The sequence below is a fragment of the Cucurbita pepo genome, chromosome LG05 (assembly GCF_002806865.2).
Source record: "Cucurbita pepo subsp. pepo cultivar mu-cu-16 chromosome LG05, ASM280686v2, whole genome shotgun sequence".
Classification (NCBI taxonomy): domain Eukaryota; kingdom Viridiplantae; phylum Streptophyta; class Magnoliopsida; order Cucurbitales; family Cucurbitaceae; genus Cucurbita; species Cucurbita pepo.
This window is the reverse complement of record NC_036642.1, coordinates 9977314-10002116: the sequence shown is the minus strand read 5'-3', so window position 1 is coordinate 10002116 and position 24803 is coordinate 9977314. Positions and strand designations below refer to the sequence as shown.

Genomic DNA, 24803 nt, shown 5'->3' with positions numbered 1-24803 from the left:
TTCTAATGAATTGAGTTAAGTTATGGAGTTGTTTTTTTTAATAATTAAAAAAAAAACATAGTTATCCATCGTATATATTACATTAACAACTAAAATCGGGTAAAGTTCAAATATCAAATATTCACAAATTAGAACACATTATTAAGCTTATAAATATAAATATTCTTAATTTTCATAATAATAAGTATAGTAAAGTTGAGTTGAGTTATCTGACAAAAAAGAAAAAAAAAACAAAATAGAAAATCTGCTAATCGACTCAAATTTTCGGTTCTAAAAAAATTCAATCAAATTTGAATCATTTTTTTTTTTTAACCCAATTCAACTTTTATGATTTAAATTAGAAGAACTCTAATGGATCGAGTCATATAAATTCTACTAGTAAAAGTAAATTAATCACAAATTTGAAAAAAACAAAAATATGGTTGAAAGCAAATTTGAACACTTCTTGTGGAGACCAAATTTGAAACCTCCTTGATCCCCACGAAATGTTGAATCTAACAGAACATTTTGTCGGATTCAACGTATTTGACTCTTTTCTCCCTTTTTTTTTAATTTAATTATTTATTCATTTTGTTTTAATTTCCCTATAAAATGCGATGAAATAAAGATGAGAATTTCCAGAGTCTTCTTGTTTCCCGATGGCCAAACCCAACGCTCTTTCTCTGTACCAAAAGGTCGAACTTCAAAGGCCTTTGCAACGAGCTTTGGATATCACCATTTTCTTGCTCCTGGTTGCCTTGCTCGGCTACCGGCTCCTTCTGGTGCGCACCCATGGGCTCTGCTGGCTCTACGCCATTGCCTTCCTCTGCGAGTCCTGGTTCGCTTTCCTCTGGGCTCTAACCGCCAATCTCACTTGGACCCCCGTCCAGTACCAAATCTATCCCCAACGCCTCCTCAAACGGTAACCTTTAATAACTATGGTAATTTACAGTGTTATAATATTGTCTAATTTGAACGTAAGTTCTCGTGACTTTACTTTTGGTTTTTCGAGAAAATTTCGTTGTTGAGTGTGGGGAGGGAGTCCCACTTTAATAAATTTAGGGAATGAATATATCTTCATTAATACGAGGACTTTTGGGAAAACCAAAAGCAAAGCCACGAAAGATTATGTTCAAAGTAGACAATATCATACTAAATACTAGAGTGGTGGAGAGTGGAGGAGAGGAATAATTTTAATTTTGTGGTTTTCATTTATTTGTGTGGAAAAACAGAGTGGAGGAGCTTCCACCGGTGGATGTTTTCATTACGACGGCGGATCCGGTGCTGGAGCCGCCGATAATCACGATAAACACGGTGCTGTCTTTGTTAGCGGTGGAATATCCGGCCAATAAACTGGCTTGTTACGTCTCCGACGACGGCTGTTCGCCACTCACATTTTATTCTCTCTCTGAAGCTCTTAAATTTGCTAAAATTTGGGTGCCGTTTTGCAAGAAATATAAGGTCAAAGTTAGAGCTCCGTTTAGATATTTCTCCGACGACTTACCCTCAACTGGGTCGCTGGAGTTTCAATACGAGTGGAGGAGAATGAAGGTAAACAGAATTTGAAAGATAATTCTTTTAAATATATATATAAATAAAAATTAAAAAATGGTTTATATTTTTGTGTAAAAAGGACGCGTACAAAGAGCTGAACCAGAGGATTGAAGACGCCGCCAAAAGCTTTACATTCGGCGATCTTGTGGGGGACCTGGTAGATTTCTCCAACACTAAACCAAAGAATCATGCTCCAATAATTAAGGTATGGGCCCACGTCCACCGCTAGCCTAGTAGATATTGTCTTTTTGGGCTTTCTGTATGGGCTGTCTACTAGGAAAAGGTTTTTGCACCCTCATAAATAGTGTTTCATTCTCCTCCCCAACCAATATGGGAGTGCAGGATGTCACGTATAGATTTAAATGTTGAATTTATTTTGAATTAATGTGATGAAATTGGTAGGTGATATGGGAGAACAAGGAAGGTATTGAAGATGGATTGCCTCATTTGATCTATGTATCGAGAGAGAAGAGACCAAATATCACTCACCATAACAAAGCTGGAGCTATGAATGTTTTGGTAATTTCACATTTTTCTTATGCTAAATTCCTCTCTCGAAGAATATATATATATGATCTCTAATAGTATGTGAGATCATACATCTGTTGGAGAGGGAAACAAAACATTATTTATAAGGATATGAAACAAAACATTATTTAGGTGTGAAAACCTCTATCTAGTAGACGCGTTTTAAAATCGTGAGGCTGTGAGATCCCATATCAGTTAGAGAGGGCAACGAAACATTCCTCATTACGGTGTAGAAACCTCTCTCTAGTAGACTCGTTTTAAAACCGTTGGGCTGTGAGATAAAACCGTGTGATAGTGAGATGAAGGGAACAAAACATTTCTTAGAAGGGTGTGGAAACCTATCTCTAGTAGATGTGTTTTAAAACCGTGAGGCTATGAGGTTACACATCAGTTAGAAAGTAGAACAAAACATTTCTTATAAAGGTGTGGAAACATCTCTACCGTAGACACATTTTAAAGTTGTGAGTCTAACGGTAATACGTAATGATGCAAAACAGACAATATATACTAACGGGATTTAGGTTGTTATATAATATATTTATTTTATTTATTATGCAGACAAGAGTATCGGGATTAATGACAAATGCTCCTTATATGATGAACTTAGACTGTGATATGTTTGTGAATAACCCCGACATTATTTTACAAGCAATGTGTCTCTTCAAAGACCCAATCATCCATAGAGAGTTTGCATTTGTTCAGTTTCCTCAATGCTTTTATAATGGCCTCCAAGATGATCCCTTTGGGAACCAATGGATTATCATAATGCAGGTATTTTTTGTTTTTTCATTTATTTTTCATAAGTTTTTCGCCAAATTAATTAAAAAGATATCCTTAAATTTTGTGAATTATCACTCACAAAAAGTTTTAATAATTCTTTTATTATTTTTATTTTTTTTTAAATGGTCGGAAAAAAAACTTAAATTTAAAGGTATTATTAAAAAATTTGAAAATTTATGAGTATTTTTTAAAAAAGCACAAAATTTAGGGTATTTTTATTAATTTAGCCAAAATTCTTTTCTTATAAATTTTTGTTAATTAATATTTAGAAAATTTTGTTGTTTTTGCAGCTCATGATGCGTGGAATGGCAGGAATTCAAGGGCCTGCGTATATGGGAACAGGATGTATTCATAGAAGAAAAGTGTTGTACGGTGAATCACCTAATGAAGCTAATATTAATGGTAATCAACCTTATTACAANTTTTTCTTATTGTTTCTTTTGTGTTTATGCTGTTCATATCAAATCGTTTTGCAGAGAAATATTACGATGATGAGTTATATAAAACATTTGGGAATTCAAAAAATTTCGTAACCTCGGCTACTCGAATTCTAAGAAGTGTCGAAGATTATCCAAATTGTCTAGCCGACTCGATCAAAGCAACACATGAAGTTGCTACTGCTGATTATGAACACAATTCTTGTTGGGGTTCCAAGGTTTGCTTTCAAATAATGTTTTTGGTTCTAGTTTTCATGAGCTCTAATAGTTGATTCTACACAAAATCTAGTTAGAAAAAATAGACAACCTGAAGAACTTGATCAACTCAACCCAAAACCGTTTGGGCTAGATTGAACTCAAATAAATAAAAACTTGATGGCAGAGGCTGATTTATGAGTTCTCCTCAAATTAGTTTGAGACACATTAATTTTTAACAAATGTTTCCACCTTGGTTTACTTAAATAATTGCTGATTGGTCCTTAGGTGGGTTGGCAATATGGATCAATAGTGGAGGACGTTTTGACAGGGATGTTGATCCATAAAAAGGGATGGAAATCTGCATACCTTACACCAACACCGCCAGCCTTCCTCGGATGTGCACCCTCAGGCGGCCCAATTCCATTAAACCATCATAAGAGAGCAATCACAGGGCTACTTGAAACCTTAATTAGCAAAAACTCCCCCATTGTCACTGCTCTCTCTGATAAGCTCCAATTTAGGCAACGTATGTTCTATTTATGGATGTACCTGACGAGCGTTCAAGCTATTCCAGAGATATGTTACGCTCTTCTGCCAGCATTTTGTCTAATAGCCAACTTTCATTTTCTGCCCAAGGTAAGTATACAATACAATCTCTACACCATCTTAAAAATCAGAGATATTCAAGTTTCATTCAAGACTTGTTAAGTAAATTTGAGGTAACCAACNACACAATTCTTGTTGGGGTTCCAAGGTTTGCTTTCAAATAATGTTTTTGGTTCTAGTTTTCATGAGCTCTAATAGTTGATTCTACACAAAATCTAGTTAGAAAAAATAGACAACCTGAAGAACTTGATCAACTCAACCCAAAACCGTTTGGGCTAGATTGAACTCAAATAAATAAAAACTTGATGGCAGAGGCTGATTTATGAGTTCTCCTCAAATTAGTTTGAGACACATTAATTTTTAACAAATGTTTCCACCTTGGTTTACTTAAATAATTGCTGATTGGTCCTTAGGTGGGTTGGCAATATGGATCAATAGTGGAGGACGTTTTGACAGGGATGTTGATCCATAAAAAGGGATGGAAATCTGCATACCTTACACCAACACCGCCAGCCTTCCTCGGATGTGCACCCTCAGGCGGCCCAATTCCATTAAACCATCATAAGAGAGCAATCACAGGGCTACTTGAAACCTTAATTAGCAAAAACTCCCCCATTGTCACTGCTCTCTCTGATAAGCTCCAATTTAGGCAACGTATGTTCTATTTATGGATGTACCTGACGAGCGTTCAAGCTATTCCAGAGATATGTTACGCTCTTCTGCCAGCATTTTGTCTAATAGCCAACTTTCATTTTCTGCCCAAGGTAAGTATACAATACAATCTCTACACCATCTTAAAAATCAGAGATATTCAAGTTTCATTCAAGACTTGTTAAGTAAATTTGAGGTAACCAACTATGGCCATCTCAATGCAGGTACAGGAACCAGTAATATGCATACCTCTGCTCCTTTTCATCCTTTTCGTCCTAAGACAGATGTTAGGGTACATCGAAACGGACCAATCCATAAGAGCCTGGTGGAATAACCATAGAATGGATATGATTAAGTCAATGTGTTCTTGCTTGCTTGGAGTTGTGGCTGTCTTTTTGAAGATTTTAGGACTATCAGAGACGACGTTCGAGGTAACAAAAAAGGAGTCAGCTTCTTCTAGTGATGACACAGAGAGTAGTGATAGAGATTTGGGTCGGTTCACATTTGATGAGTCCCCAATGTTTGTGCCAATCACAACCATTATGATGATTCAACTAGCGGCACTTTCAATCGGTTTCTTGGGAACACAGCCCGGCCGTCAAGAGTTTGGGGTGGGTGAGGTGACATGCAGTGTGTGGTTGGTTTTGTGCTTCTGGCCAATTTTGAAGGGGATGTTTGCAAAGGGAAGCTATGGGCTTCCATGGTCCACCCTATTCAAATCCAGTGCTTTGGCTTTCTTGTTTGTATACTTGTGTCGAATGTCTACAAAGTGAAATGAATAAATTTTGGTCAGTTACTAAAATTCTGTCTTCAAGCTAAGTTATTTTTATCCCTACGATCATCCTTATGAAGGGATTGACTCACAATGGCAAATATTGGACTCCCACTATTTACTATTTGTAAAGTCACCTGCGGTGGCTCTAGGGGCTGTCTACTTGTGTCACATATACAGCTTTATTCAATGAATAAAACAGTCATCTGGGAATACAGAGGATTTCTGTTGAATGGAGGGTATATGTTAGTTTGAAAGGAGTATGTCAGTCATTTGAATCGGCAGTATGTTAGTGTTATGTCTGCAATTGGCAACAACGGCATATGGCCATTTAATAAAATCAAAGAATGCATTTTCAGTTATAACCAACACTACGCTGCAACAGATTTAAAAAGGAAAAGGGAAAGAAAAATACATGAAAAGCTCAGTGGCAGCGCGTACTCTTCAGAAGAAGAACTAAAGATGCATCACTTTGGTGGGATTGAAAGATGGCTTTCGAGCATAAAAGAAAGGTCGTGCATCTTCGCCATCATCATCTGTACATCATCTAAATTTGAACTTGGAGCGGATGAAGCCTGAATTTCCTTCGTAGCTTTGGAATTTTCTCCACTTTTCCCGTTCTCTTCACTCATCCTAAAACATGAAAAATGTAGAAGGTATGGAATAAGTTGGCTGATTGTTTTAAAAAAGAAAAATATATAAATGAAAGCTTGAAGGGAGTGATGCATTTGCATGAATGAGTGACGATTGATAGAGAGTCTAAACCAGACTTGATGACCAAACAATTTTAGTGGGGCATAAGGAGGAATATGAAAACAGGGAACCTCCTAGCCATGGGTGTCAACTGTAAGAATATTGTATTTTCAGTTGCCTTATAACAATATTTGATTAATTTGTACATACCTGCTTAAATCAGAAGCATCGGGCCGCGTTGCCTTTTCTTCTGATGTACCATTCAAATTGGGGAAGGCTTCCACAAATAAATTTGGCTGAGAAAAGTTTCCAAAATTAATATCCTTTGAGGTCGTTGTGCCGAAGAAATCTATTTCTGATATTTCAGCGACTTTTGGCACAATGTTATTAACAATATCTTTCCCAAAATTATCCAAAGAGCCTTGCATGCCGGTTGAGCTAGTAAAATCATCCCAAGCATCCGCTGAGTCGTCATCCTTGAAATCACTATTATCATCAGGCTTCTTTTTGCTCCCTCCTTGCCACTGATCATCTTGAAACCAATCAACACTTGCTGATGAAGAATAATCTGCAGTCCCTACAGTTTTTCCATCAAATCCAGTTTGGTTGACCTGTTCAGGCGTGCAAATGGTTTCATGGTTTGAACTACTCCATAAATCATCTTGTTGTTGAAACCAATCACTGGTCATTGATGAAGAGGGGTTTTTTGTTTCTTCTATTTCTCCACTTCTATACTTGTTCTGGTGTCCAGATGTTAGTTCCAAAGAGTAAGAAATATCGACCCCAGAAATAGCAAAAGGATCAACTGATTTAGAATTATTATGAGAAGTTGCAGAGTTAACAGTCTGAAAGTTTGCCTCCCAACCAGAAAAGGAATCGCTACTCTCATGTTCATTGATCCTTGTCGCTGTCTCAGAAGATTGAACATTTCCAAACAAACTAAGATCTACATTGTCCTGAAAAGTTTTGCTTTCAGAACCATCAATTTGTTGATTCAGTGGCTCATCAGATACTTTTGTGGTAGCGTCTTTGTTTTCCTCAGAAAAGTAGTTGTCAAGATCAACTTCAGCCAAATTCAAGGTACTTTTACTTGGAGCCAGAGTATTGTCTGAGAGCCCCCTTTTCTCAGATTCAGGCCACCTGATCTTTAAATCTAGAAGATCAGTGAGGGGAAACTCCTCAGCTGATTTTCCTCGGTTCGATTCCTTCAAATCCATATGCCCCACCATCTCCTGCAAAAGATTTCCAAATACATTTCAAAGGATCAGCCCGTAAGAATCCCAGGCATGCAACAACATCAATCAACAATCTAATCCTACTGGCCTAAATGCAGAAACTACTTTCGTGCTAAAATCAACTTTGAAAATTATCCATTTCAGATGAATTCACAGATGAACTTCCTGAATACCACAACCATGAGGATTAGAATTAAGATAGTAAATCCATGCAAGAACAGAAGCTTTTATAATTCTAACAGATTTTTCTCCGAAACTAGAACCCAAGTTTTCCATCAAGCCTACAGTCTATTTGAACTAATACAGCATTTTAGAATCGGCGACAAATTTTTCGCAATAAATCTTCCCTAGAGAGATGTGTAAGTAACTCATACAATACACAAGCGCCTACGTTAGAACAGGAGAAACTGAAGTTGAACTTTTCCCTATTCCGACACGAATCTTAACAAATATACAAGGGTAAAACAAAATCTCAAGATTCCTAACAAAATAGAAGAACCTACCGATCCATCCAAGTCCAAGGACTCAAGCAGCCAACGACAAGCGATGGTATTCTTGAAATTAATCGGGTCTGGAGGGACCTCCGTGTTCTGTTCCTTGCCGCACAAAACGCAAATAAATGACTTCAAATCTCTAAGCAATCTTCCTTTGCAGTGCTTGCAACGAAGATAAGGCGGCGAAGGGTCGAGCTTAGCAATTGTTTCATGGAGCGACGGTAGATTAGGAAGTGAAGAATCGTGAGGGTCGTAGGAGGAGAGTTTGGCTTCATTTCGAAGTGAGATCTGAAGTTGTTTGATGAGATCGTTAGGGATTTGGTACGCCATTGATAGGGTTTAAAGGTGTTCGGCGTGTCTCCGGCTAGTGTGAGCGACAGAGTTTGGGTTCTGTGTCGATTTCGATAATGAAGATCGATTCCTTTCTCGGTGACGGAGAGGATGGCATTTCGGTACAGACTACAGAGAGAATGTCCAAAACGCAGCGTATCATGGAATGAAGAACTCGCTATTAGAAGTCGCGGCTTCCGACTNTTTTTTTTTTTTTTTTTTTTTTTTTTTTTTTCTTTTTCTTAGAGATTGGTTTGGATTTAGAAATTAAACCATTTATTAACGGATCAAAATGGATAATATCTGCATCCAGTGGTGTGCCAACCTAGCGATGAGCTTAAGTTGTTACCAATGGTATCAAAATCAAGCAATAAATAGTGTACTAGCAAGGATGCTAGATCCCCGAGGGGGTGGATTGTGGGACGAAAACACTAGAACCCTAAGGGGTGAATTGTGAAATCTCATATTGATTGGAGAGGAGAACGAAATAGACACAGAACAGTGTGCTAGCGTCATTGAGGACACTAGACCTGAAAAGGGTGGATTGTAGGACGAGAACGCTAATGGTGAGATCCCACATTAATTGGAGAGGGGAACAAAACATTTCTTAAAGGCGTGGAAACATCTCTCACGTGCTGATAAGGTGCTATACTTCATATATATATATATATATATTATAATTTTATGTAATTTCAAAATTATATTTTTGATTATTTATTCTTTAATTACTAAAATAAAATTTGAAGTTTTTGAAATTAAAATTTCAAAAAATATATATTAAAATTATAATTTAGACGAACTTTCATGATTTCCCCAATCCCCACTGCGTTTGATTTCCCTTCCGCTTTTCCTTCTGTAATTCATCTTCTCCAACGAGCTGGTTTCCATTCTCCATTTCTCATTTCTGGACACACACAGAGAAGTAGAGGAGATACAGAAAGGTCTAGGAATGGCAGTGAAGCCGGCGGGTTCATGCTCTCCAGGACTGACGAAGGTGGGATTGGGTTTTATAGCTCTCTGTATAGCTGCTTACATTTTGGGTCCGCCTCTCTACTGGCACTTCATGGAGGGCTTGGCTGTTCTTTCTTCTTCCTCTTCCTCAACTTGTCCACCTTGCTTTTGTGACTGTTCTTCTCAGACTGACTTCGCCTTCACTGATGGTGAGTTTGTCCGGAAATGAAATACTCTAGATTTTAGGCATCATATTCTTGCAGATCTAGTTTCTTTCCGCTCTTTTGTGTCCTTTCTTTTTGTTTTCTGATTTCCTCTTTGATCTCATGTTCCATGTTGCCAAAAGTTTAGACGACTGCTACCTTTTTCTTTTCTTTTCTTTTTTTGCTGAAAATTCTTCAGTTGCTTGATTCTGTTTCTCCTTGATCGAGGAGGATCGTGTTAATAGTGAATTTGGTCTCAAATGCCAAAAACAATTATTTTATGCTCCATTGTGCTGCCATGGAACAATAATACTTTAGCCAACTTGAACTGTAAATGCATTCTGCTTCGTTTAAAAGGCTTGTAGGTTCGACTTCCCACCCTCTATCTTTTTTTAGCCATTGATGGTTTCAGCTTTTCTTTATTCAAATCTGCCATCGCTGGACTTCAATCTCATTTTGTTTTTATTATTTGTGTTATCATTGCAAATTATGTTAAGGTTTGAGGATTAGATCTAGTTTGATTTAAAGTCTTTATCCAGAGTTTAAATTCTACAAGCTTCACTTGTATCCTTACCAAAACAAGAAATAGAACAAAATATTGCAAAGAATATTCTGTTATCTGTTGTACTGATATGGAGTAGAGGCTTAANTTTTTTTTTTGGTAAGAGACAGTTTCATTCTACATGTTCATTAGTGCCGAAGCTATCTTGTTGCTCGGTGTCGATTGATGTTGAAACTAAAGGTAGAATAATGCTTGGAGTCATAAACTTGTAGTACTCAGAGTACCTTGATTTGGTTTGAAACCCACATTCATTACATCTTTGTAATCAGTAAATGTTTACTTCATGTGGTTTTCCTTTAGCTGTATTCTGCTATGCAATTGTAAGTATAGTATTCCCTTTTGAAGTGATGAGATCCCACATTGGTTGGAGAGGGGAACGAAACATTCTTTATAAGGGTGTGGAAACCTCTCCCTAGTAGACGCGTTTTAAAATCGTGAAGCTGACAACAATACATAGCGGGTCAAAGCGGACAATATCTATTAGCGGTGGGGTTTGGGCTGTTGTGACAGAGTGATGCTTGTTGTTTTTCTATATTCATTATCCACAAGCTTGTGTGGCTTATGTTGATACTGTGAGAGGATTCATTCTTTTAGTTTCCCTTGCAATGGGTTATCCTAAAACTGATTCTTAATTTGGTTTGCTTGCTTTGCAGAGTTTGAAAACACGACTTTTAGAGGTTAGTCTTGTTTACGCTAATTTGGATAAATGATTATTCTTGTATATTATAGATTGTAGAAAATCTCATCCTCTTGCAAGAATTTTTTGCTGTGTTCTTGAATTTGTATTGATTCTCATACTCATGTCTAATCAAGGAAAATTCTTAGAATTTGCCCAATATTTTTACTAGAAAAGAGCAAAAGAACTACAAGCTACTACTAGCATGATCGTCTTGCTCCAGTTGAATCGAGCTCAAAGTTTTACCCTCTTAGTTTTGTATTTCAAATTGCTACATCAAATGAAGTCTTATGGTCTCAAATTTGCATATCATATCAGCAACAATTGTAACTAATGAAGTGATATGATTGCCACTTGCTAAGTAGCATTATTGGTTTCTTGTTTTTGATGTAGATGTTCTATTTCTTTAGTAACATAGAATGAGTTCTCTCTTTGTTTCCATTCTTACAGATTGTGTGAAACATGACTCTGGCATGAATGAGGAAACAGAAGAGAGTTTTGCAGAGTTGTTGTCCGAGGAACTGAAGCTGAGGGAAGCCGAAGCCGTGGAACGTCATCGGCGCGCTGACATATCTCTTCTGGAAGCAAAGAAGATGACATCTCAATATCAGAAAGAAGCAGACAAATGCAATTCAGGCATGGAAACATGTGAAGCAGCAAGGGAAAGAGCTGAAGCTACATTAGCTTCACAGAAGAAGCTAACAGCATTATGGGAGAATAGGGCTCGCCAAAGAGGATGGAGAGACGACATTGTCACGTCACATGCCGCTCGTGATATCGTTCAAACTTCATGAATGACCCGACGCTAAACAGGAGCTTTGACAGTAGCTTGGAATTTGATTAATCTATACTGGGAGCCCAGGTTTTTCTTTTTACATATCCCACTTAGGTTTCTTCTTCAAACTCCCACTTGTATGAACATGATAGATAGCGATATATTATGGAAAAGATACCAACCAGATGCCTCTCTCCTTTCCCTTCAAGAGATTAGGACCTAAAACCTTTGGCAGGGCAATGTTATCTAGCAAATCTTCCTTTGATGCTTAATGGGCTGTTTCAATATTTGATAGAACAGTAGGTTAGACTACTCATCTAACTTCTTGTCCCTAGAACGATTAAATATCATCTTCGTTTATAAAGAACGTACAACAGATCAAAGAGATTGCTTGACATAAACTTTGGCTTACATGTTAACAAATTATCTGAACGAACTTAAAAGTTCATAGACTAAGCTTATAATTACAACAGAACGAGCATGAACAAAAGTAAAGCAGGAAATGGGATTTCTCCATTCAAATTTCTACAACAATATATTCCGGCTAAATGGCACCATCAGTGGCAGCAGCCTAGTACATGATACAGTGATAAATTACAACCTGTAGAAAACGAAGGGGTACACAGTTTCACAAGTATTATACTGAATCAATTTTGACGACCGAAGTGAATAGTGAGATCGTTCAAGTGGTCATAGCCATTTATACTTAACCCATGCTCGTTAGCTAAATGTAACAGGCATATAAAACACAAATGGGGCGAGATATCATTGATGGTTTGAGCAGCTCTGCAGTCATCTGGAAAGGTGGCAAGAATTTGCTTGAAAGATACTGTTTCATCGTCACCCTTTCAAGAACATATCAGGATTAGAATTTATCCATTCACAGGATTACTTGTGTGTGTGAGTGTGCAATAACAATGATAAAAGATGAACTATAAAAAGAACTATACCCAAGTTGGAATTCTACAACTCATTTCTACCCTAACTCAACTCATAGATGATAGATCCAATTATCAATGTCTTCAAATTATTTGGGAAGTTCATCTATTGTTCACATACTAAAATGTCCTCAAATCAAGTTAAGTTTAGTAAGATACCTGGACATCCGTTTGAGATTCTTGTAAATGGGACCAGAGTGTTTCTTTCAATGCCTGGACATCAACTTGCTTAGATGTTTTGTCGTATTGAACTTCAATTTTGTTAACCTGTACCGTTCAGGAGGAAACAATCAAGAAAAATATCTTTGCATCTTTACTTTCTTACCGAATCCTACCAAACACAGCAAATCCAGCTACAAATTCATCAGAAGTTGAATTACATTTTGCTAGATATAGATAGACCACGATCCTCATACATCAGATTCATTATCATTCACAATGGGTCAAAATGAAATTTTTAGTGAAATTAAATGAACCTGGCGAGGCTGAGTAACAAGAGCATCTGAGTCCTCCACATCACTGTGAGCATCACCCTCATCATATTGGCCACCAAATACATTATCATCTTCCCATGATGGCGATGTTTCAAAATCATCGTTATGCTGCAATGGTTCATCTAAAAATGTGGAACGCCAAAATGTCCATTAGCATGTCATAATTAGACACTAAGGATAATCAACTTTATTGGAAAATTATGACACTAAGTATCATAGAGATAGTACCTGAATGCTGTCTTCCCCTTCTCCTAAGGCACTGCAGCCAAAATAATTATTTCACAAGAGTTTAGGGAAAAACTTAAAACCTGGGATGCTCCCTATTTGAACAGCAAACGAGATGGAAATGAGGTGGCAAAAATTACCTTTACATTTGGCAAAAGAAATAACTTCACAAGATCTTCAGGCTGGTAGTGGCAATCTTCAGGAAGCTTAGTATTGCAAGGTACTCTATTCTTAGGCAACAACAATGCTTTGGGATTTTTTGGAGGTGCGAAGAGATCTGAAACTTCTTTTTCCAAATCTTTTGTGAAATCAATGTCATTTTCTGCCTGTTTCTTAGCTCTTGATTTCTTAGTCGTTGTTTCTGATCCATTTTCTGTGGGACCATCACTAGAACCTACAGTAAGATTCCATATTACATAACATACAAGTCCTGAAGATGAAAATGCTAATTTGCAAAATGACCTAACCCTATTGTCCTTAACAATACCTTTGGTTTTACGATACTTCCAGTGTTCGGGGCCTGCCCAAGCATTCTGTTTTAAAGTAAAACCCAAACATGAAATCAAATATTCATCAACGTTCTCCAATCTTTCCTCAGTATCAGGGTCATGGTAGGTAGAGGACACACTTTCCTGTTATACTTCAAGATTTTAGCAATAGTTCCAATCTTATTTCACCTAATCCAAGGCTACATGATTAACATGAATGTAAACTAATTGTATGAACATGAATAATCTTAAAAATGACCTCATTGTAAGTTGGAAAACCTGCATCTCCACCACCAGGTCCATCATCAACCATGCTTGTTTGGTTATCGTTGTCATAATTTGCAGTGCCAAAATTATCAAAATTATCAAAATCATCACCATCAAATCTGTCATCTACATCATAATCCATATTAGCTTCCTCGGCTGCTTTCGGAGCTGAACTACAATAATCTGAAGGTCGTTTGTTATCTTCATCAAATAGATTGACTATATTCCTTAATGTTGGTGATATTTCATCCTTCACTCGCATATTGAACACCATCTCCTCGATGCAATCTACAGAAGCAAAAGGAAAATGCTTTAGAGTTGAGTTTCTTCATTTTGAACCACATGACAGGGTAACACGTGAAAAATGAAATATACGCGATGTTATCATCAACAGCCACAAACCTTTGGCAAAAGAGATATCGATCATATCAGTGTTATTATATCTATCCTCGCAAGACATACATTTCCCAGGCACTTCATCTGAATCAAAAAGCACCCTACATGCACCATATACTCCAAGATTATTCATTAGAAGGCCCTTGGCTCCACCCTCATCAAATTGAGCAGATGTCTGATGATAAAGAGGATCCACCGTAAACGCCACTGACATAACAGACAAAACCAAATCATAACCTCATCCTCATCTATCATTAGCAGAAAGAAAGCATTAGATGTGTGATCACCATCAAATTTCTTTACATTTAGAGCCTCAAAAGATGACTCGAGCGTTGACAAGGGAGACAACTGCCAAATACAGACATATGTTAACATAGATATCCAGACAGATATTCATTTTACTAGTCAGAACAGATTTCTAACCTTTTTATCTTGCTCTTTTTTCAAATGAACTCCCTCCTGCTCACTTTCTAGATTTCCCTCCTGCATGATGGTTTCTGAAAATACAGCTAGATGTCAGAACGACAAGCAAATAATATGAAATACAAAACTATCCTGCAAACCAGAAACCCAAAAGAGGTAAGGAAGAAAATGAAGGAAACATAGTAGAGAAATTAAGCACAGCCAATTTTACATGGAAATCTAATGGCAGAGCACATAGTATGATGCTAACATTTGTAATCACTGTTGCTTTATGCAAGTTCAGCGAACGTTGATGGTTGACGTCCTTGAGTTTGGATTACATAAAATAATTTCCAAATAATATTGAATTTGAAATGGGATTGTTATTGGAAAATGAACTTGTGTATTCAGTTTAAAACTTTCATATTCTCAATTGACGTTCTTTATAATCTCATAAACTATAGTAAGAGGAAAAAATTTGAGATTTACAAGCTTACCTTGCTCATTTTCTTGGCCTGCCCTGTTCATCCCTCCAAGGACTTTATATGCCTCTGAATGAACGGAATCCACCCTTAATGAGTAGATCTTAACTCCAGCTTCAAGAGTACAACTTGCCTAAAGACAACACATCATACAAACATTTTCGACCAAATTTTAAGACCATAAACCTGATCATTGATGAGCAACGCCCATTTTGTTTCAAGAATAAGGGGTGATCTTAATTAATTCCACAAAACAGAACGAACTTGATTAAAATTTCTGTAAAAGGGGGAAGCATGAGAACTTTCTACTCAAGGAATTTCCAGATCTTGCTGTTTAAACTCATAAACACACACACACACACAAAAATTGTCAGTCTTCCGATTACTCATGGACTTATCAACTCAGAGCTAACTGATGCTATCATCACAATAAGCAATCAAAGCTTCTTTTTTTTCTGAGAAACAATTCTTGTTCAAATTCGTTAAAAAAAAAATAACAATAATTATAGCAGCTTTCACCAGACTATTATCAGTCAGAAGAACACAACCGACCTTCTGAAAATTTGTCTCCGTGTCCTCCTCTTCAACCTTAATAATCTCAGTAAGATGGTCAATTAAATTCAGCTCCCATGTATTTTTTTGATTAATTTTCTGCACCGACAAGACCAAGCAGAAAAGCACAATAAATAATTACGGTTCCAGTTAGTGTGAGTGCTTATACAGTGTAATTTTAGAACTAAGGAAGAAAGTACTGAAGAAGGAGAATGCTAAGATATAAAAAGATACTCACATTTTCACTAGCGAGTTTGATGCAATTTTGAAATAATTCAAGAATCTGCCGCTTGTCGAGGAAAATATTGGGGTCTTCGCGAGGTAGTAGATTGGTAGCGATAGACTTGCGGCGATTTGCTGCAGCGCGTGCGGCCCTTGCTTGAGCGCGCTCGAGTTGGTCGTCGTTGGAGCCAAGGAAGAAGGGGCTCGTCGGAGATTGCAACTGAGAGGCCATCGGACGCCTCTGCTTCTGCACAATTGATGGATTAGGGCTTAGAGGTTCCGCCATTGGAAGAATCAAACACAGAAAGAAACTTGAGAAAGATTGGGTCGGGAAGCTCTTTCAGAAACTAGAACTTGAACGACAAACACGATTTTCCCTCCATTTCTCTATTTCAAATTTGCCTGTCCAACGGGATACTTCCCCTTTTCCTAATAATTATTTTTGTTTATTTATTTTATTTCTTTCCCCTTTTTTTCCTTTTAAGCTGATTTTTTTTTAAAAAAAAAACCTTTCTAGGGCTAATTGCAACTACAGCAAATGTCCAAAAAGCCCTTTTAATAGCTCGAAGTTGAACTATGAATGGCTCGATGACTTGAACAATACAGACTATCCAGCCCAAACTATAACAATTGGGTTAAGTTAGGATTTTTGGGTCTAGGTTTGTAAGTTAGGGTTTTTGGGTCTAGGTTTGTAAGATCTCACATTCGTGTGTAACAAGTCAATATATAACCGGTTAAAGCAAACAATATCTGCTAGCAATAGACTTAGATGGTTACAAGGTTGAATTAATTTTTAAAAAAATAAAAATTCACTGACTTGAAACTTTCTTTTGTTGGGTCAACTCTATCTAACACAAAAATAGAGTTCATAGTTCAATTGAACTCAATTTTACCGGACTTAAATTTTACCGGACTTAAAATTATGACTTGTGAATATATTTTATGTTTGTGTTTTATCCTATTTCAATTATTAACGTGAAATTTATAAATAAGTAGGTTTTTTTAAATAATATGAAAAAAAAGACTCGACCCAATTCAAACCTAATCCTTGCAATAATAAATGGAGAATTTTGCGGAGACGGAAAAGCCGTCCCGACCTCGTCCCATGTACAACTTCGTTACAGTGATACTCTAATGAAACAACTTCGATTATCATATAATAAATTAATTTATAAAAAAATCCTAAGAATAGAACAGAAAAAACTGCACTATCCTAACTCATCATTTACAGTTACAGTGATCATCCCCTTCCCTTTCTTCCCAAGTGAAAATATACACCATTCAGAAACAAGCAAGCGCAAGCTTACCACTTCAGAATGTTATGAAACTCCTCCATCAACTTCAAACCGTGAAGACGACGAGGGGCTGCTGAGCTTGCTCGGCAACGGCGTATTCCTTCGAGACTGGCGTTTTGTTGGCACCAGTGCTGGCTCCTTCTGCCAATCTTCAGAGTCTGTTTCGGTTTCTACTTCGTCTTCGTCGTGCATGAAAACGGGATGAACGTATGCATTTTGAAGGAGCCCTTTCAAGTTCAAGTTTGGCTCCCTTGCACGTTCCAATGTATCTTTCATCATTGCTTCCTGCAAGTTCAATCAACAGGGTGAAGTGATCTGAAACAGCTAAAACTCAGCTACAACAACAAGGGAGAAAAGGTCTATGTGCTAACCTGTAATGGATATCGAACGAAAGCCGGTTCGTATCGGCCTTTACAGAACGTATGAAACCATACAGTCAAAATTGGCAGTGCAATGAGCAAGGGAGTTGATTGTGCAGCTTCTTTTGTACTGAGTAGTCCCATTAATAATAGCTGAGAAACGACTAAAGCGACAATGACACGCCTGTGGACATCGGGCCAGAATGCTGCTGCACTTTCGTACACTTGATTGTACACATTTATGATCTACAAGGTTTGGAGAAAGTTCTATGAAATTCAGATTCTAAAACTTCAAAAATACAGCTGAAGGGTTTGATCGATTCAGTCATGAAAGACTAGAATGCAAGTGGACTCATTACAGGCCTGGTGTTCAAACGAGCATAGCCTCAATATGACCGAGATTCATAGAGAATATCAAACAAGTTAATGGCACCAATTTCCCCCCAAAAAAGGACCATAACAGAGCCACAGACCTCCACGATGGGAATGATATTGTCCACTTTGAGCATAAGCTCTTATGGCTTTGCTTTTGGTTTCTCCAAAAGACCGCATACCAATGGAGATGTATTCCTTACTTTATAAACCCATGATCAGTTCCCCTTAATTAGCCGATGTAGGACTCCTCTCCCAACAATCCTCCCCTCGAACATAGTATACCATAGAGTATCTCCTGAGGCCTATGGAGCCCTCGAACAGTCTCCCTTTAATAAAGGCTCCACTCCTCTTCTCTGGAGCCCCCAAACAAAATACACTATTTGTTCGACACTTAAATCACTTTTAACTACACATTCGAAGCTCACAACTTTTATGTTCGACATTTGAGGATTCTACTGACATGACTAAGTTAAGGGCATGACTATGATACCATGTTAGGAACAACGAACCTACACAATGGTATGATATTGTCCACTTTGAGCATAAGCTCTCATGGCTTTGCTTTTGGTTTTCCCAAAATGCCTCGTACCAATGGAGATGTATTCCTTACTTTATGAACCCATGATCAACCCTTAATTAGCCGAGGTGGGACTCCTCTCCTAACAATCCTCAACCGTATCCATATTTCATGAAGTTTAAACCCATCATTATTTGCAGACAAAAATGGAACATGGGTAGCAAACTAGAGAGCTGAAGTTAGACAAAATAGATTTACCTGATGACGATAGACGACATATGCCAATCCAAAAAATATAACAATGAAGGGAAGGAGAAGAGGTGTGACGACAGCATAAACGAGCCCGAGTAAGAAATAAAGCTGAATCCGAGGCTCGCCCGTGTTGAACTCGAGATTTCCTGGATCCATGGCTTCTTCTCTATCCTTTTCAGTCTTCACCAAGAAGAAGTTTTTAAGGTGGTACATTATCAAAGGCCTAAGTCTCAGAATCTCTGCAGCAATTCCAGCCCAACCGTCCACCATGATGAAGGTAATAAAAAACGTTGCCTTCATCGGAATCGAGACACCGATCGTCTTCGGAATGCTGCAAAAAGTTGAATTAGTTTACAGAAAGTTCTTTAAAGAATTCAATCAGCTATGCAGGTGATTTTCCACATTATCAGTGATGGCTTACTCGTTTGCAGACTGATGAAGGAAATTATTAAGTTGCTGGAATGCAGTTCCTGTGATTATACTGCCAAGAAACACATTAACAAATAGGAATATGTAATATTTTGTGGCGGATCTTCTCTCCAAAGACGATCGACTAATAAACCCTTCGAATTTCGACATTAACATCAGTATAGAAGGAAGAACGATGAGGAAAATCTTCAAAACGATTCCAGGAAGAAAGCCTTGGATAACCGCCTTAACGAATTTCCTGCATTGTAATTAGAAAGTTTCATGAACAGTAAGCACTAGAGGGCCAAGCGTGAAGAGAAATGATACTCACAATTCAATAATGGGTTTGAGGAAGGGAGCTGTTTTCTCAATGCTCTCCATGTTAGCAAGGGACTGAACCAATGCAATGGGGATCATGAAAAAGAAGGTAAGGAAGAAGAAGGCAACTCCAGCAATGAGCCTCCTGATTGCCAGTGAAACAAATGGAATCGCCAGGTTATCCCAGTACACGTCCCGGGGCTCAGGAGCCCATTCTGTCAACCAAATGGTCGGATTTCTTGACTGTTGAGTTTGTGCACAAACGGCAGCGCCCCACCGAGATTTGAAGGAAACAAAGGCTGCTGGCATGATTGAGTTAGGATCATTCATTGTCTTATCCATCTCCAGTGATATCTGAATGTAACCATTTGGCGAATATGTAAATTACATCTCGATGATATCAACGCGCCGAGTAAGAGTAAAAGACTGTAACTCACTTCTTTCGATAGACTTTCGATTTTGGACGAGTAATAATCTATGGCATCGACCTTGTCTCCCCAAAGGCCTAGAAAACCAGTCTGCCCACAGGGTGTTAGTAATAGGAAATATGTAGTGCAACCTCAAATGGTTACCAATTTACGAGTTCAAAAGCTCTAATACCTTCACAGTGACCCTCTTAGACTGGTTTCGAGAACGTTTAAGCTGGTAAAAATCTAGCCAATTCTGCATTTTTTTCTTCTCTTCAACCAATTTAGAGAGTTTGTTTGCATCATAAACAATCTGCATAAGCATATGAAGAACTTCAGCAGGTGTCAGGAACACATAAATCACAACTCCAGAAGATGTTCGTGCAAAACCAATATTTGAGAAACGATTTTTTAAAATTTGGAGAAATCTTGGATGTCAGATATTCCATCATATGTTGCTATCCTAACCAAATTTCTTATATTTATATCTAACAGAGAGGCATGGTCCTTAATGTTAACAGATGCACGCTTGGCAAGTAAATCAGTGGCATTTTTGTAGAATCATTCATGGAAAGATCTTGACCTGATGATTCAGGTAATGTTCAGGATGATTGACCAGGAAAAAATGTTCAACGAGCTCGCTAACGGATTCATCAGGGTCTGGAGGTACGTTTCTAACAATCACCTGCATCATACAACTGATGTCAGCATACATGTTAACTACGAGTTGAACAAGCTTGATGCACCATTTAAGTGCAATGGTTAGAGAAAGGGATAGCCAATGCACCATTCTCAGAACTTGGCCACCCCAAAATGAGGCTAATAATAATCAGGGATTCAGGGACAATCGTACCGTGAACTGATCTGGACGCCGATTTTCGGATGCAAGAAAATGGAGCCTCATTAAAGCAACATTCTCATACTCCTTTCTCAACACATAGCAAGTCCAAAACGTAAAGACATAAGCCATAACCAAATGGGTCCAAAATCTGCAATAAGTGATATTAAAAGCAATTGAGAACATCTTTTATGATCTAACGTGGTGATGAAATTAAGAAGTTTAAAGCTCATTCATCGGTGCTTATTATCTGATAACCCATATCCCAGAAAATTACAACTTAGTAAGTTCTATCAGATGATCCACCGCTAGTAGACATTGTCCGCTTTGGCCCATTACGTATCGCCGTCAGCCTCACGGTTTTAAAACACGTCTACTAGGGAGAGGTTTCCACACCCTTATAAGGAATGCTTCATTCCACTCTCCAACCGATGTGAGATCTCACAATCCACCCCCCTTAAGGGCCCAGTGTCCTCACTGTCACACCGCTCGGTATCTGGTTCTAATACCATTTGTAACAGTCCAAGACCACCGCTAGCAAGTATTGTCCGCTTTGGCCCGTTACGAACCGCCGTTAGCTTCATACCCTTATAAGGAATGCTTCATTCCCCTCTCCAACCGATGTGGGATCTCACAGATTATTAGATGGACCCATTATTGTTTGACTCACAAATTCATTTCTATGATAAATTAATAATGAAAAGGAGAATTGTCTAACAACTTAGGAGGAGGAAAAATCATGCATGTCCAAGTGATTGTTTCTTAAAAAACTTCTGTCGCATACCTACGTGATCCAACAGGAATGTTGGAAATGGAAAGCTTGTCTATATCGCTGTAATTTAAAGAAGAATGCTCCAAAGTTCCATTTGTCCAATTGACGGGTACCAGGATTGTGAAGGCCAGACATGCAATGGGCACAAAAATTTTGAGCCTGCAACAAAATGACAAGAAAAAGCTAGAATTTCAGTCAATGAAGAAGATGATAAGATGATAAATACCACACAAGTATTAACTTTTAACAAAAGGAGATGAGGAATATAGGGAAACATGTGGAAGTATAGGAAAACCTATCATGTTTGTAACATATAAAGTTAAAGTTCTGATTTGGGATGACTTTTAAGGATTCAATTCAACCTTCCCACTATCCCACAACTAATCAAATTCTCAGCAATTAAAATTTAAAGAAACTAAGGCGGATAGACGAAATCAATGAAACCAGGTTGGGAATGTTGAGGATTGTTGGGAGAGGAGTCCCATATCGGCTAACTAAGGGGTTGATCACGTGTTTATAAGTAAAGAATACATCTCCATTGGTATGAGGCCTTTTGGGAAAACCAAAAAACAAAACCATGAGAGCTAATGCTCAAAGTGGACAATATCATATCATTTTAGAGGTTCGTGATTCCTAACATGGTATCAGAGTCATGCCCTTAACTTAGCCATGTCGAACAAAGAAGTTGTCGGCCTTAAAGGTGTAGTCAAAAGTGACTCAAGTGTCAAACAAAGGTTGTACTATGTTCGAGTGCTCCAGAGGAGGAGTTGAGCCTCGATTAAGGGGAGGTTGTTCAAGGGCTCCATAGGCCACAGGGGAGGCTTTACGGTGTACTTTGTTCGAGGGGAGAATTGTTGAGGATTGTTGGGAGAGGAGTCCCACATCAATTAATTAAGGGATTGATCACGGGTTTATAAGTAAGAAATACATCTACATTGGTATGAGGCGTTTTAGGGAAACCAAAAAACAAACCCAAGAGAGCTAATACTCAAAGTGGACAATATCATACCATTGTGGAGGTTCGCGATTCCTAACGGGGAAGTTTTTTCTTATTCTCTTTAGTTCTCAACAGTCCCACTAATTTCATTTTCATAAGAAAAATCTCCTGGACAGTCAAAGAAACAGTGCAATAGGAATATTCACATGGCAAACTACAAACTACTGAGAAAGAAGATACACAATTACCCTAACAAGTAAATCCTCAGGTAAACAGCAGAATCGAGCCCGGCATGATCGATTAACTCGGGTTCTGGCATTCGCAAAGCTGCAACCATCCAGTTCAGAAACTTCAAGTATGATCTGAAATCCAAATTCACAATTCTGCCTACCATTGCACCATTAGACAATGGACTTCCTCTTAAGCCTTTAATGTACCATTTGGGAAAGTAGACCCTATCGTTCACTGGCTGTATCCGAAGTAAAGCAAATACTATAAAGAAAGCAAAAGCACTAAGAATGTTAATGGCTGCCCCAACTCCTATATCCGCGATGGATGCCATTTATCCTCCTCAACTACAAATCAACTAATCTGCACAAAAACCCATCAAGAAGAAAGAGGAAAAGAAAATAGGTCACCGCAGAGTTGATTGTTCATGAAACTCAATACGATAATCAAATGAAAATAACCCAAAAATGTTCAAAACATAGCAACAAATCCACAGAAACCCAGTTTACAAATCCAGAGAACTCACAATTTGGGCACTCTTTTTTTACGATTTCAACTCAAAATCTTCCACAACAGATCACCAATACTCACTGCTTCAGTCCAGCTGAGCCAAAAACTCCCCAAAACATTGAAATCGAGACGAACAGGAAGATTCCAGGCAAGAACATCAATAAAAAAAGGTACCCAGTAGTGCAAACAACGTGAAGATTCTGAAAAAATGAATAACACGATGAGAAGATGGGAAAGGATCAAAAGGGGGAAAAAGAAGAAGAAATCAGAGAGTGTCAGTCATGTGAGGTGCGAATACTTGATGCTCACATCTCATGCACGCACCTGAAATTTGAGAAAACAATAAACAAAACGAAAAGGGCGAAAGGGTCGGTGATTGATTGAAAGGGTATGTCAAAGGATTGAAAATGGTGACGGGAAAACCGGGATTAAGACCCTTTTGATTTTCGGCAGCTTCTGTTTTTTGATCTTTTACTTGTTATCTTCTGTGGATTATGATAGGGTGAACAAACGTCATTGACATTTGCATTTAATCGAAGGAAAGGAAGGAGACGACCAGGCCCGCACACCACTCTGTCCATTTACTCTAACGGCTCCTTCTTTGAAATTGATTCGGCTACCTCTCTCACCTCTCCTTCGCCGTTCGATCTCTAATGAATGAACGGTTCTGATTCTTTTTATTTTCATGTACTTTTTTTTAATTGAAATTTATCATTTTTTTTATTTCAATTTAGTCAATATATTATTTTAAAAAAATTCACTATTCCTAGCCTTTTAATTAAAGAAATTTTAGATATATTATACCATTAAAAGTGTTAAAATGAGAGGGACTCTGGGAAAATTTTAAAAGTTAGAAAGGACTAAATTATAAATAAATAAAAATTAGTATTTTAATTTACAATAAATAAACTGATATAGAATTCGGTTCATACTTTATTAGGATTTAAAGTAAAAAAAAAAAAAAAAAGTCAACACTCTACCTAATAATAAATATGTATTTTAATTTTTTAATTTTGATTGTGCATCTTTTTTGAGTGAAGGATCAATATCTTAATTGTTACAAATAATTGTGAGAATAAATGGCGAATGAACTTTAAGTATTTTAACGTTAATATCTTAATTGTTACAAATAATTGTGAGAAAAAAGGCGAATGAACTTTAAGTATTTTAACGTTAATGTAAAAAGTTATGAGAATTTTTAAGCTTATACCAATGATAAATATTTTTGAAGTTTTTAAAAAAATTAAAAGATATTCCGAAATTTAAAAAAAAAATAATAAAAAATAAAAGATATTAATAAAAATTTAAAAAGTCAGAAGACTTTTAAAACATTTTAAAAATTAAAATAGTATTTTTGAAATAAAGTATTAATATTATTTTTTAAAAATTTAGAAATAGTCTGAGACACGGTTTACAAAGGAGAAAACTACATTTTTAATTATTATTTGGTTCCAAAAATATAGAAATTGAAAAAATAAATATTTTACAATATAGTTTTCCAATTATGATTTTTTTTATTGTTTCCCACAAAATAAACGTAAAAATTGAAAAAAGAAAGTTTACGTTATAGAATCATTAAACTAAAACTTATTACTTTAAATGGATGTAACGGCTATGGATGATGTTGACGTGGNTTTTTTTTTTTTTTTTTTTTGCAGTTTGTTTTTTTTATTATGGTAAAATAAATTAAATAATCA

The 24803-nt window shown here is 37.2% G+C and overlaps 5 protein-coding genes across 12 annotated transcripts; 2 read left to right on the top strand and 3 right to left on the bottom strand.

Annotated features, from left to right (window-relative positions):
• The first annotated feature begins 624 nt into the window (after positions 1–624).
• On the top strand, positions 625–5535 carry LOC111795189 (cellulose synthase-like protein H1). 2 transcript variants are annotated; one of them, XM_023677473.1, is made up of 9 exons: positions 625–901; positions 1212–1530; positions 1613–1738; positions 1936–2052; positions 2764–2832; positions 3132–3243; positions 3318–3496; positions 3762–4112; positions 4958–5535. In XM_023677473.1, the coding sequence occupies exons 1-9, from the start codon at positions 639–641 to the stop codon at positions 5504–5506; spliced, it is 2085 nt and encodes a 694-aa protein (XP_023533241.1). In that variant the 5' UTR covers positions 625–638; the 3' UTR covers positions 5507–5535. The 2 variants fall into 2 exon arrangements, with proteins under 2 accessions (XP_023533241.1, XP_023533240.1); XM_023677472.1 differs by having other exon boundaries at positions 2620–2832.
• LOC111795191 lies at positions 5178–8436 on the bottom strand. Of its 3 annotated transcripts, none has more exons than XR_002815166.1 (4): positions 7937–8436; positions 6409–7430; positions 5921–6138; positions 5178–5495 (listed from the first exon to the last, which is right to left on the bottom strand). XR_002815166.1 is itself a non-coding variant. In XM_023677475.1 (3 exons), exons 1-3 carry the CDS (start codon positions 8255–8257, stop codon positions 5973–5975), a joined length of 1509 nt encoding a protein of 502 aa, XP_023533243.1. In that variant the 5' UTR covers positions 8258–8436; the 3' UTR covers positions 5813–5972. The 3 variants fall into 3 exon arrangements, 1 of the variants encoding a protein (XP_023533243.1); XR_002815167.1 differs by lacking the exon at positions 5178–5495 and adding an exon at positions 5643–5730; XM_023677475.1 differs by lacking the exon at positions 5178–5495 and having other exon boundaries at positions 5813–6138.
• Positions 8437–9069: 633 nt separating this feature from the next.
• LOC111796098 lies at positions 9070–11736 on the top strand. Of its 2 annotated transcripts, XM_023678789.1 has the most exons (3): positions 9070–9417; positions 10627–10650; positions 11100–11736. In XM_023678789.1, the coding sequence occupies exons 1-3, from the start codon at positions 9207–9209 to the stop codon at positions 11441–11443; spliced, it is 579 nt and encodes a 192-aa protein (XP_023534557.1). In that variant the 5' UTR covers positions 9070–9206; the 3' UTR covers positions 11444–11736. The 2 variants fall into 2 exon arrangements, with proteins under 2 accessions (XP_023534557.1, XP_023534558.1); XM_023678790.1 differs by lacking the exon at positions 10627–10650.
• Positions 11737–11911: 175 nt separating this feature from the next.
• On the bottom strand, positions 11912–16295 carry LOC111796097 (condensin complex subunit 2). The gene is made up of 13 exons (XM_023678788.1): positions 15907–16295; positions 15669–15767; positions 15132–15249; positions 14656–14729; positions 14520–14580; positions 14239–14439; positions 13829–14124; positions 13569–13713; positions 13222–13475; positions 13085–13115; positions 12839–12978; positions 12522–12629; positions 11912–12269 (listed from the first exon to the last, which is right to left on the bottom strand). The coding sequence occupies exons 1-13, from the start codon at positions 16174–16176 to the stop codon at positions 12072–12074; spliced, it is 1995 nt and encodes a 664-aa protein (XP_023534556.1). The 5' UTR covers positions 16177–16295; the 3' UTR covers positions 11912–12071.
• A 629-nt stretch (positions 16296–16924) lies between these two features.
• LOC111794723 (CSC1-like protein At3g21620) lies at positions 16925–23600 on the bottom strand. Of its 4 annotated transcripts, none has more exons than XM_023676836.1 (13): positions 23431–23600; positions 23123–23306; positions 22617–22959; positions 21444–21590; positions 20675–20810; positions 20405–20506; positions 20015–20134; positions 19852–19932; positions 19428–19768; positions 19110–19355; positions 18695–19019; positions 17557–17790; positions 16925–17470 (listed from the first exon to the last, which is right to left on the bottom strand). In XM_023676836.1, exons 3-13 carry the CDS (start codon positions 22928–22930, stop codon positions 17210–17212), a joined length of 2307 nt encoding a protein of 768 aa, XP_023532604.1. In that variant the 5' UTR covers positions 22931–22959; positions 23123–23306; positions 23431–23600; the 3' UTR covers positions 16925–17209. The 4 variants fall into 4 exon arrangements, with proteins under 4 accessions (XP_023532604.1, XP_023532606.1, XP_023532605.1 ...); XM_023676838.1 differs by having other exon boundaries at positions 22617–22954; XM_023676837.1 differs by lacking the exon at positions 23431–23600 and having other exon boundaries at positions 23123–23409.
• Between the last annotated feature and the right edge of the window lie 1203 nt (positions 23601–24803).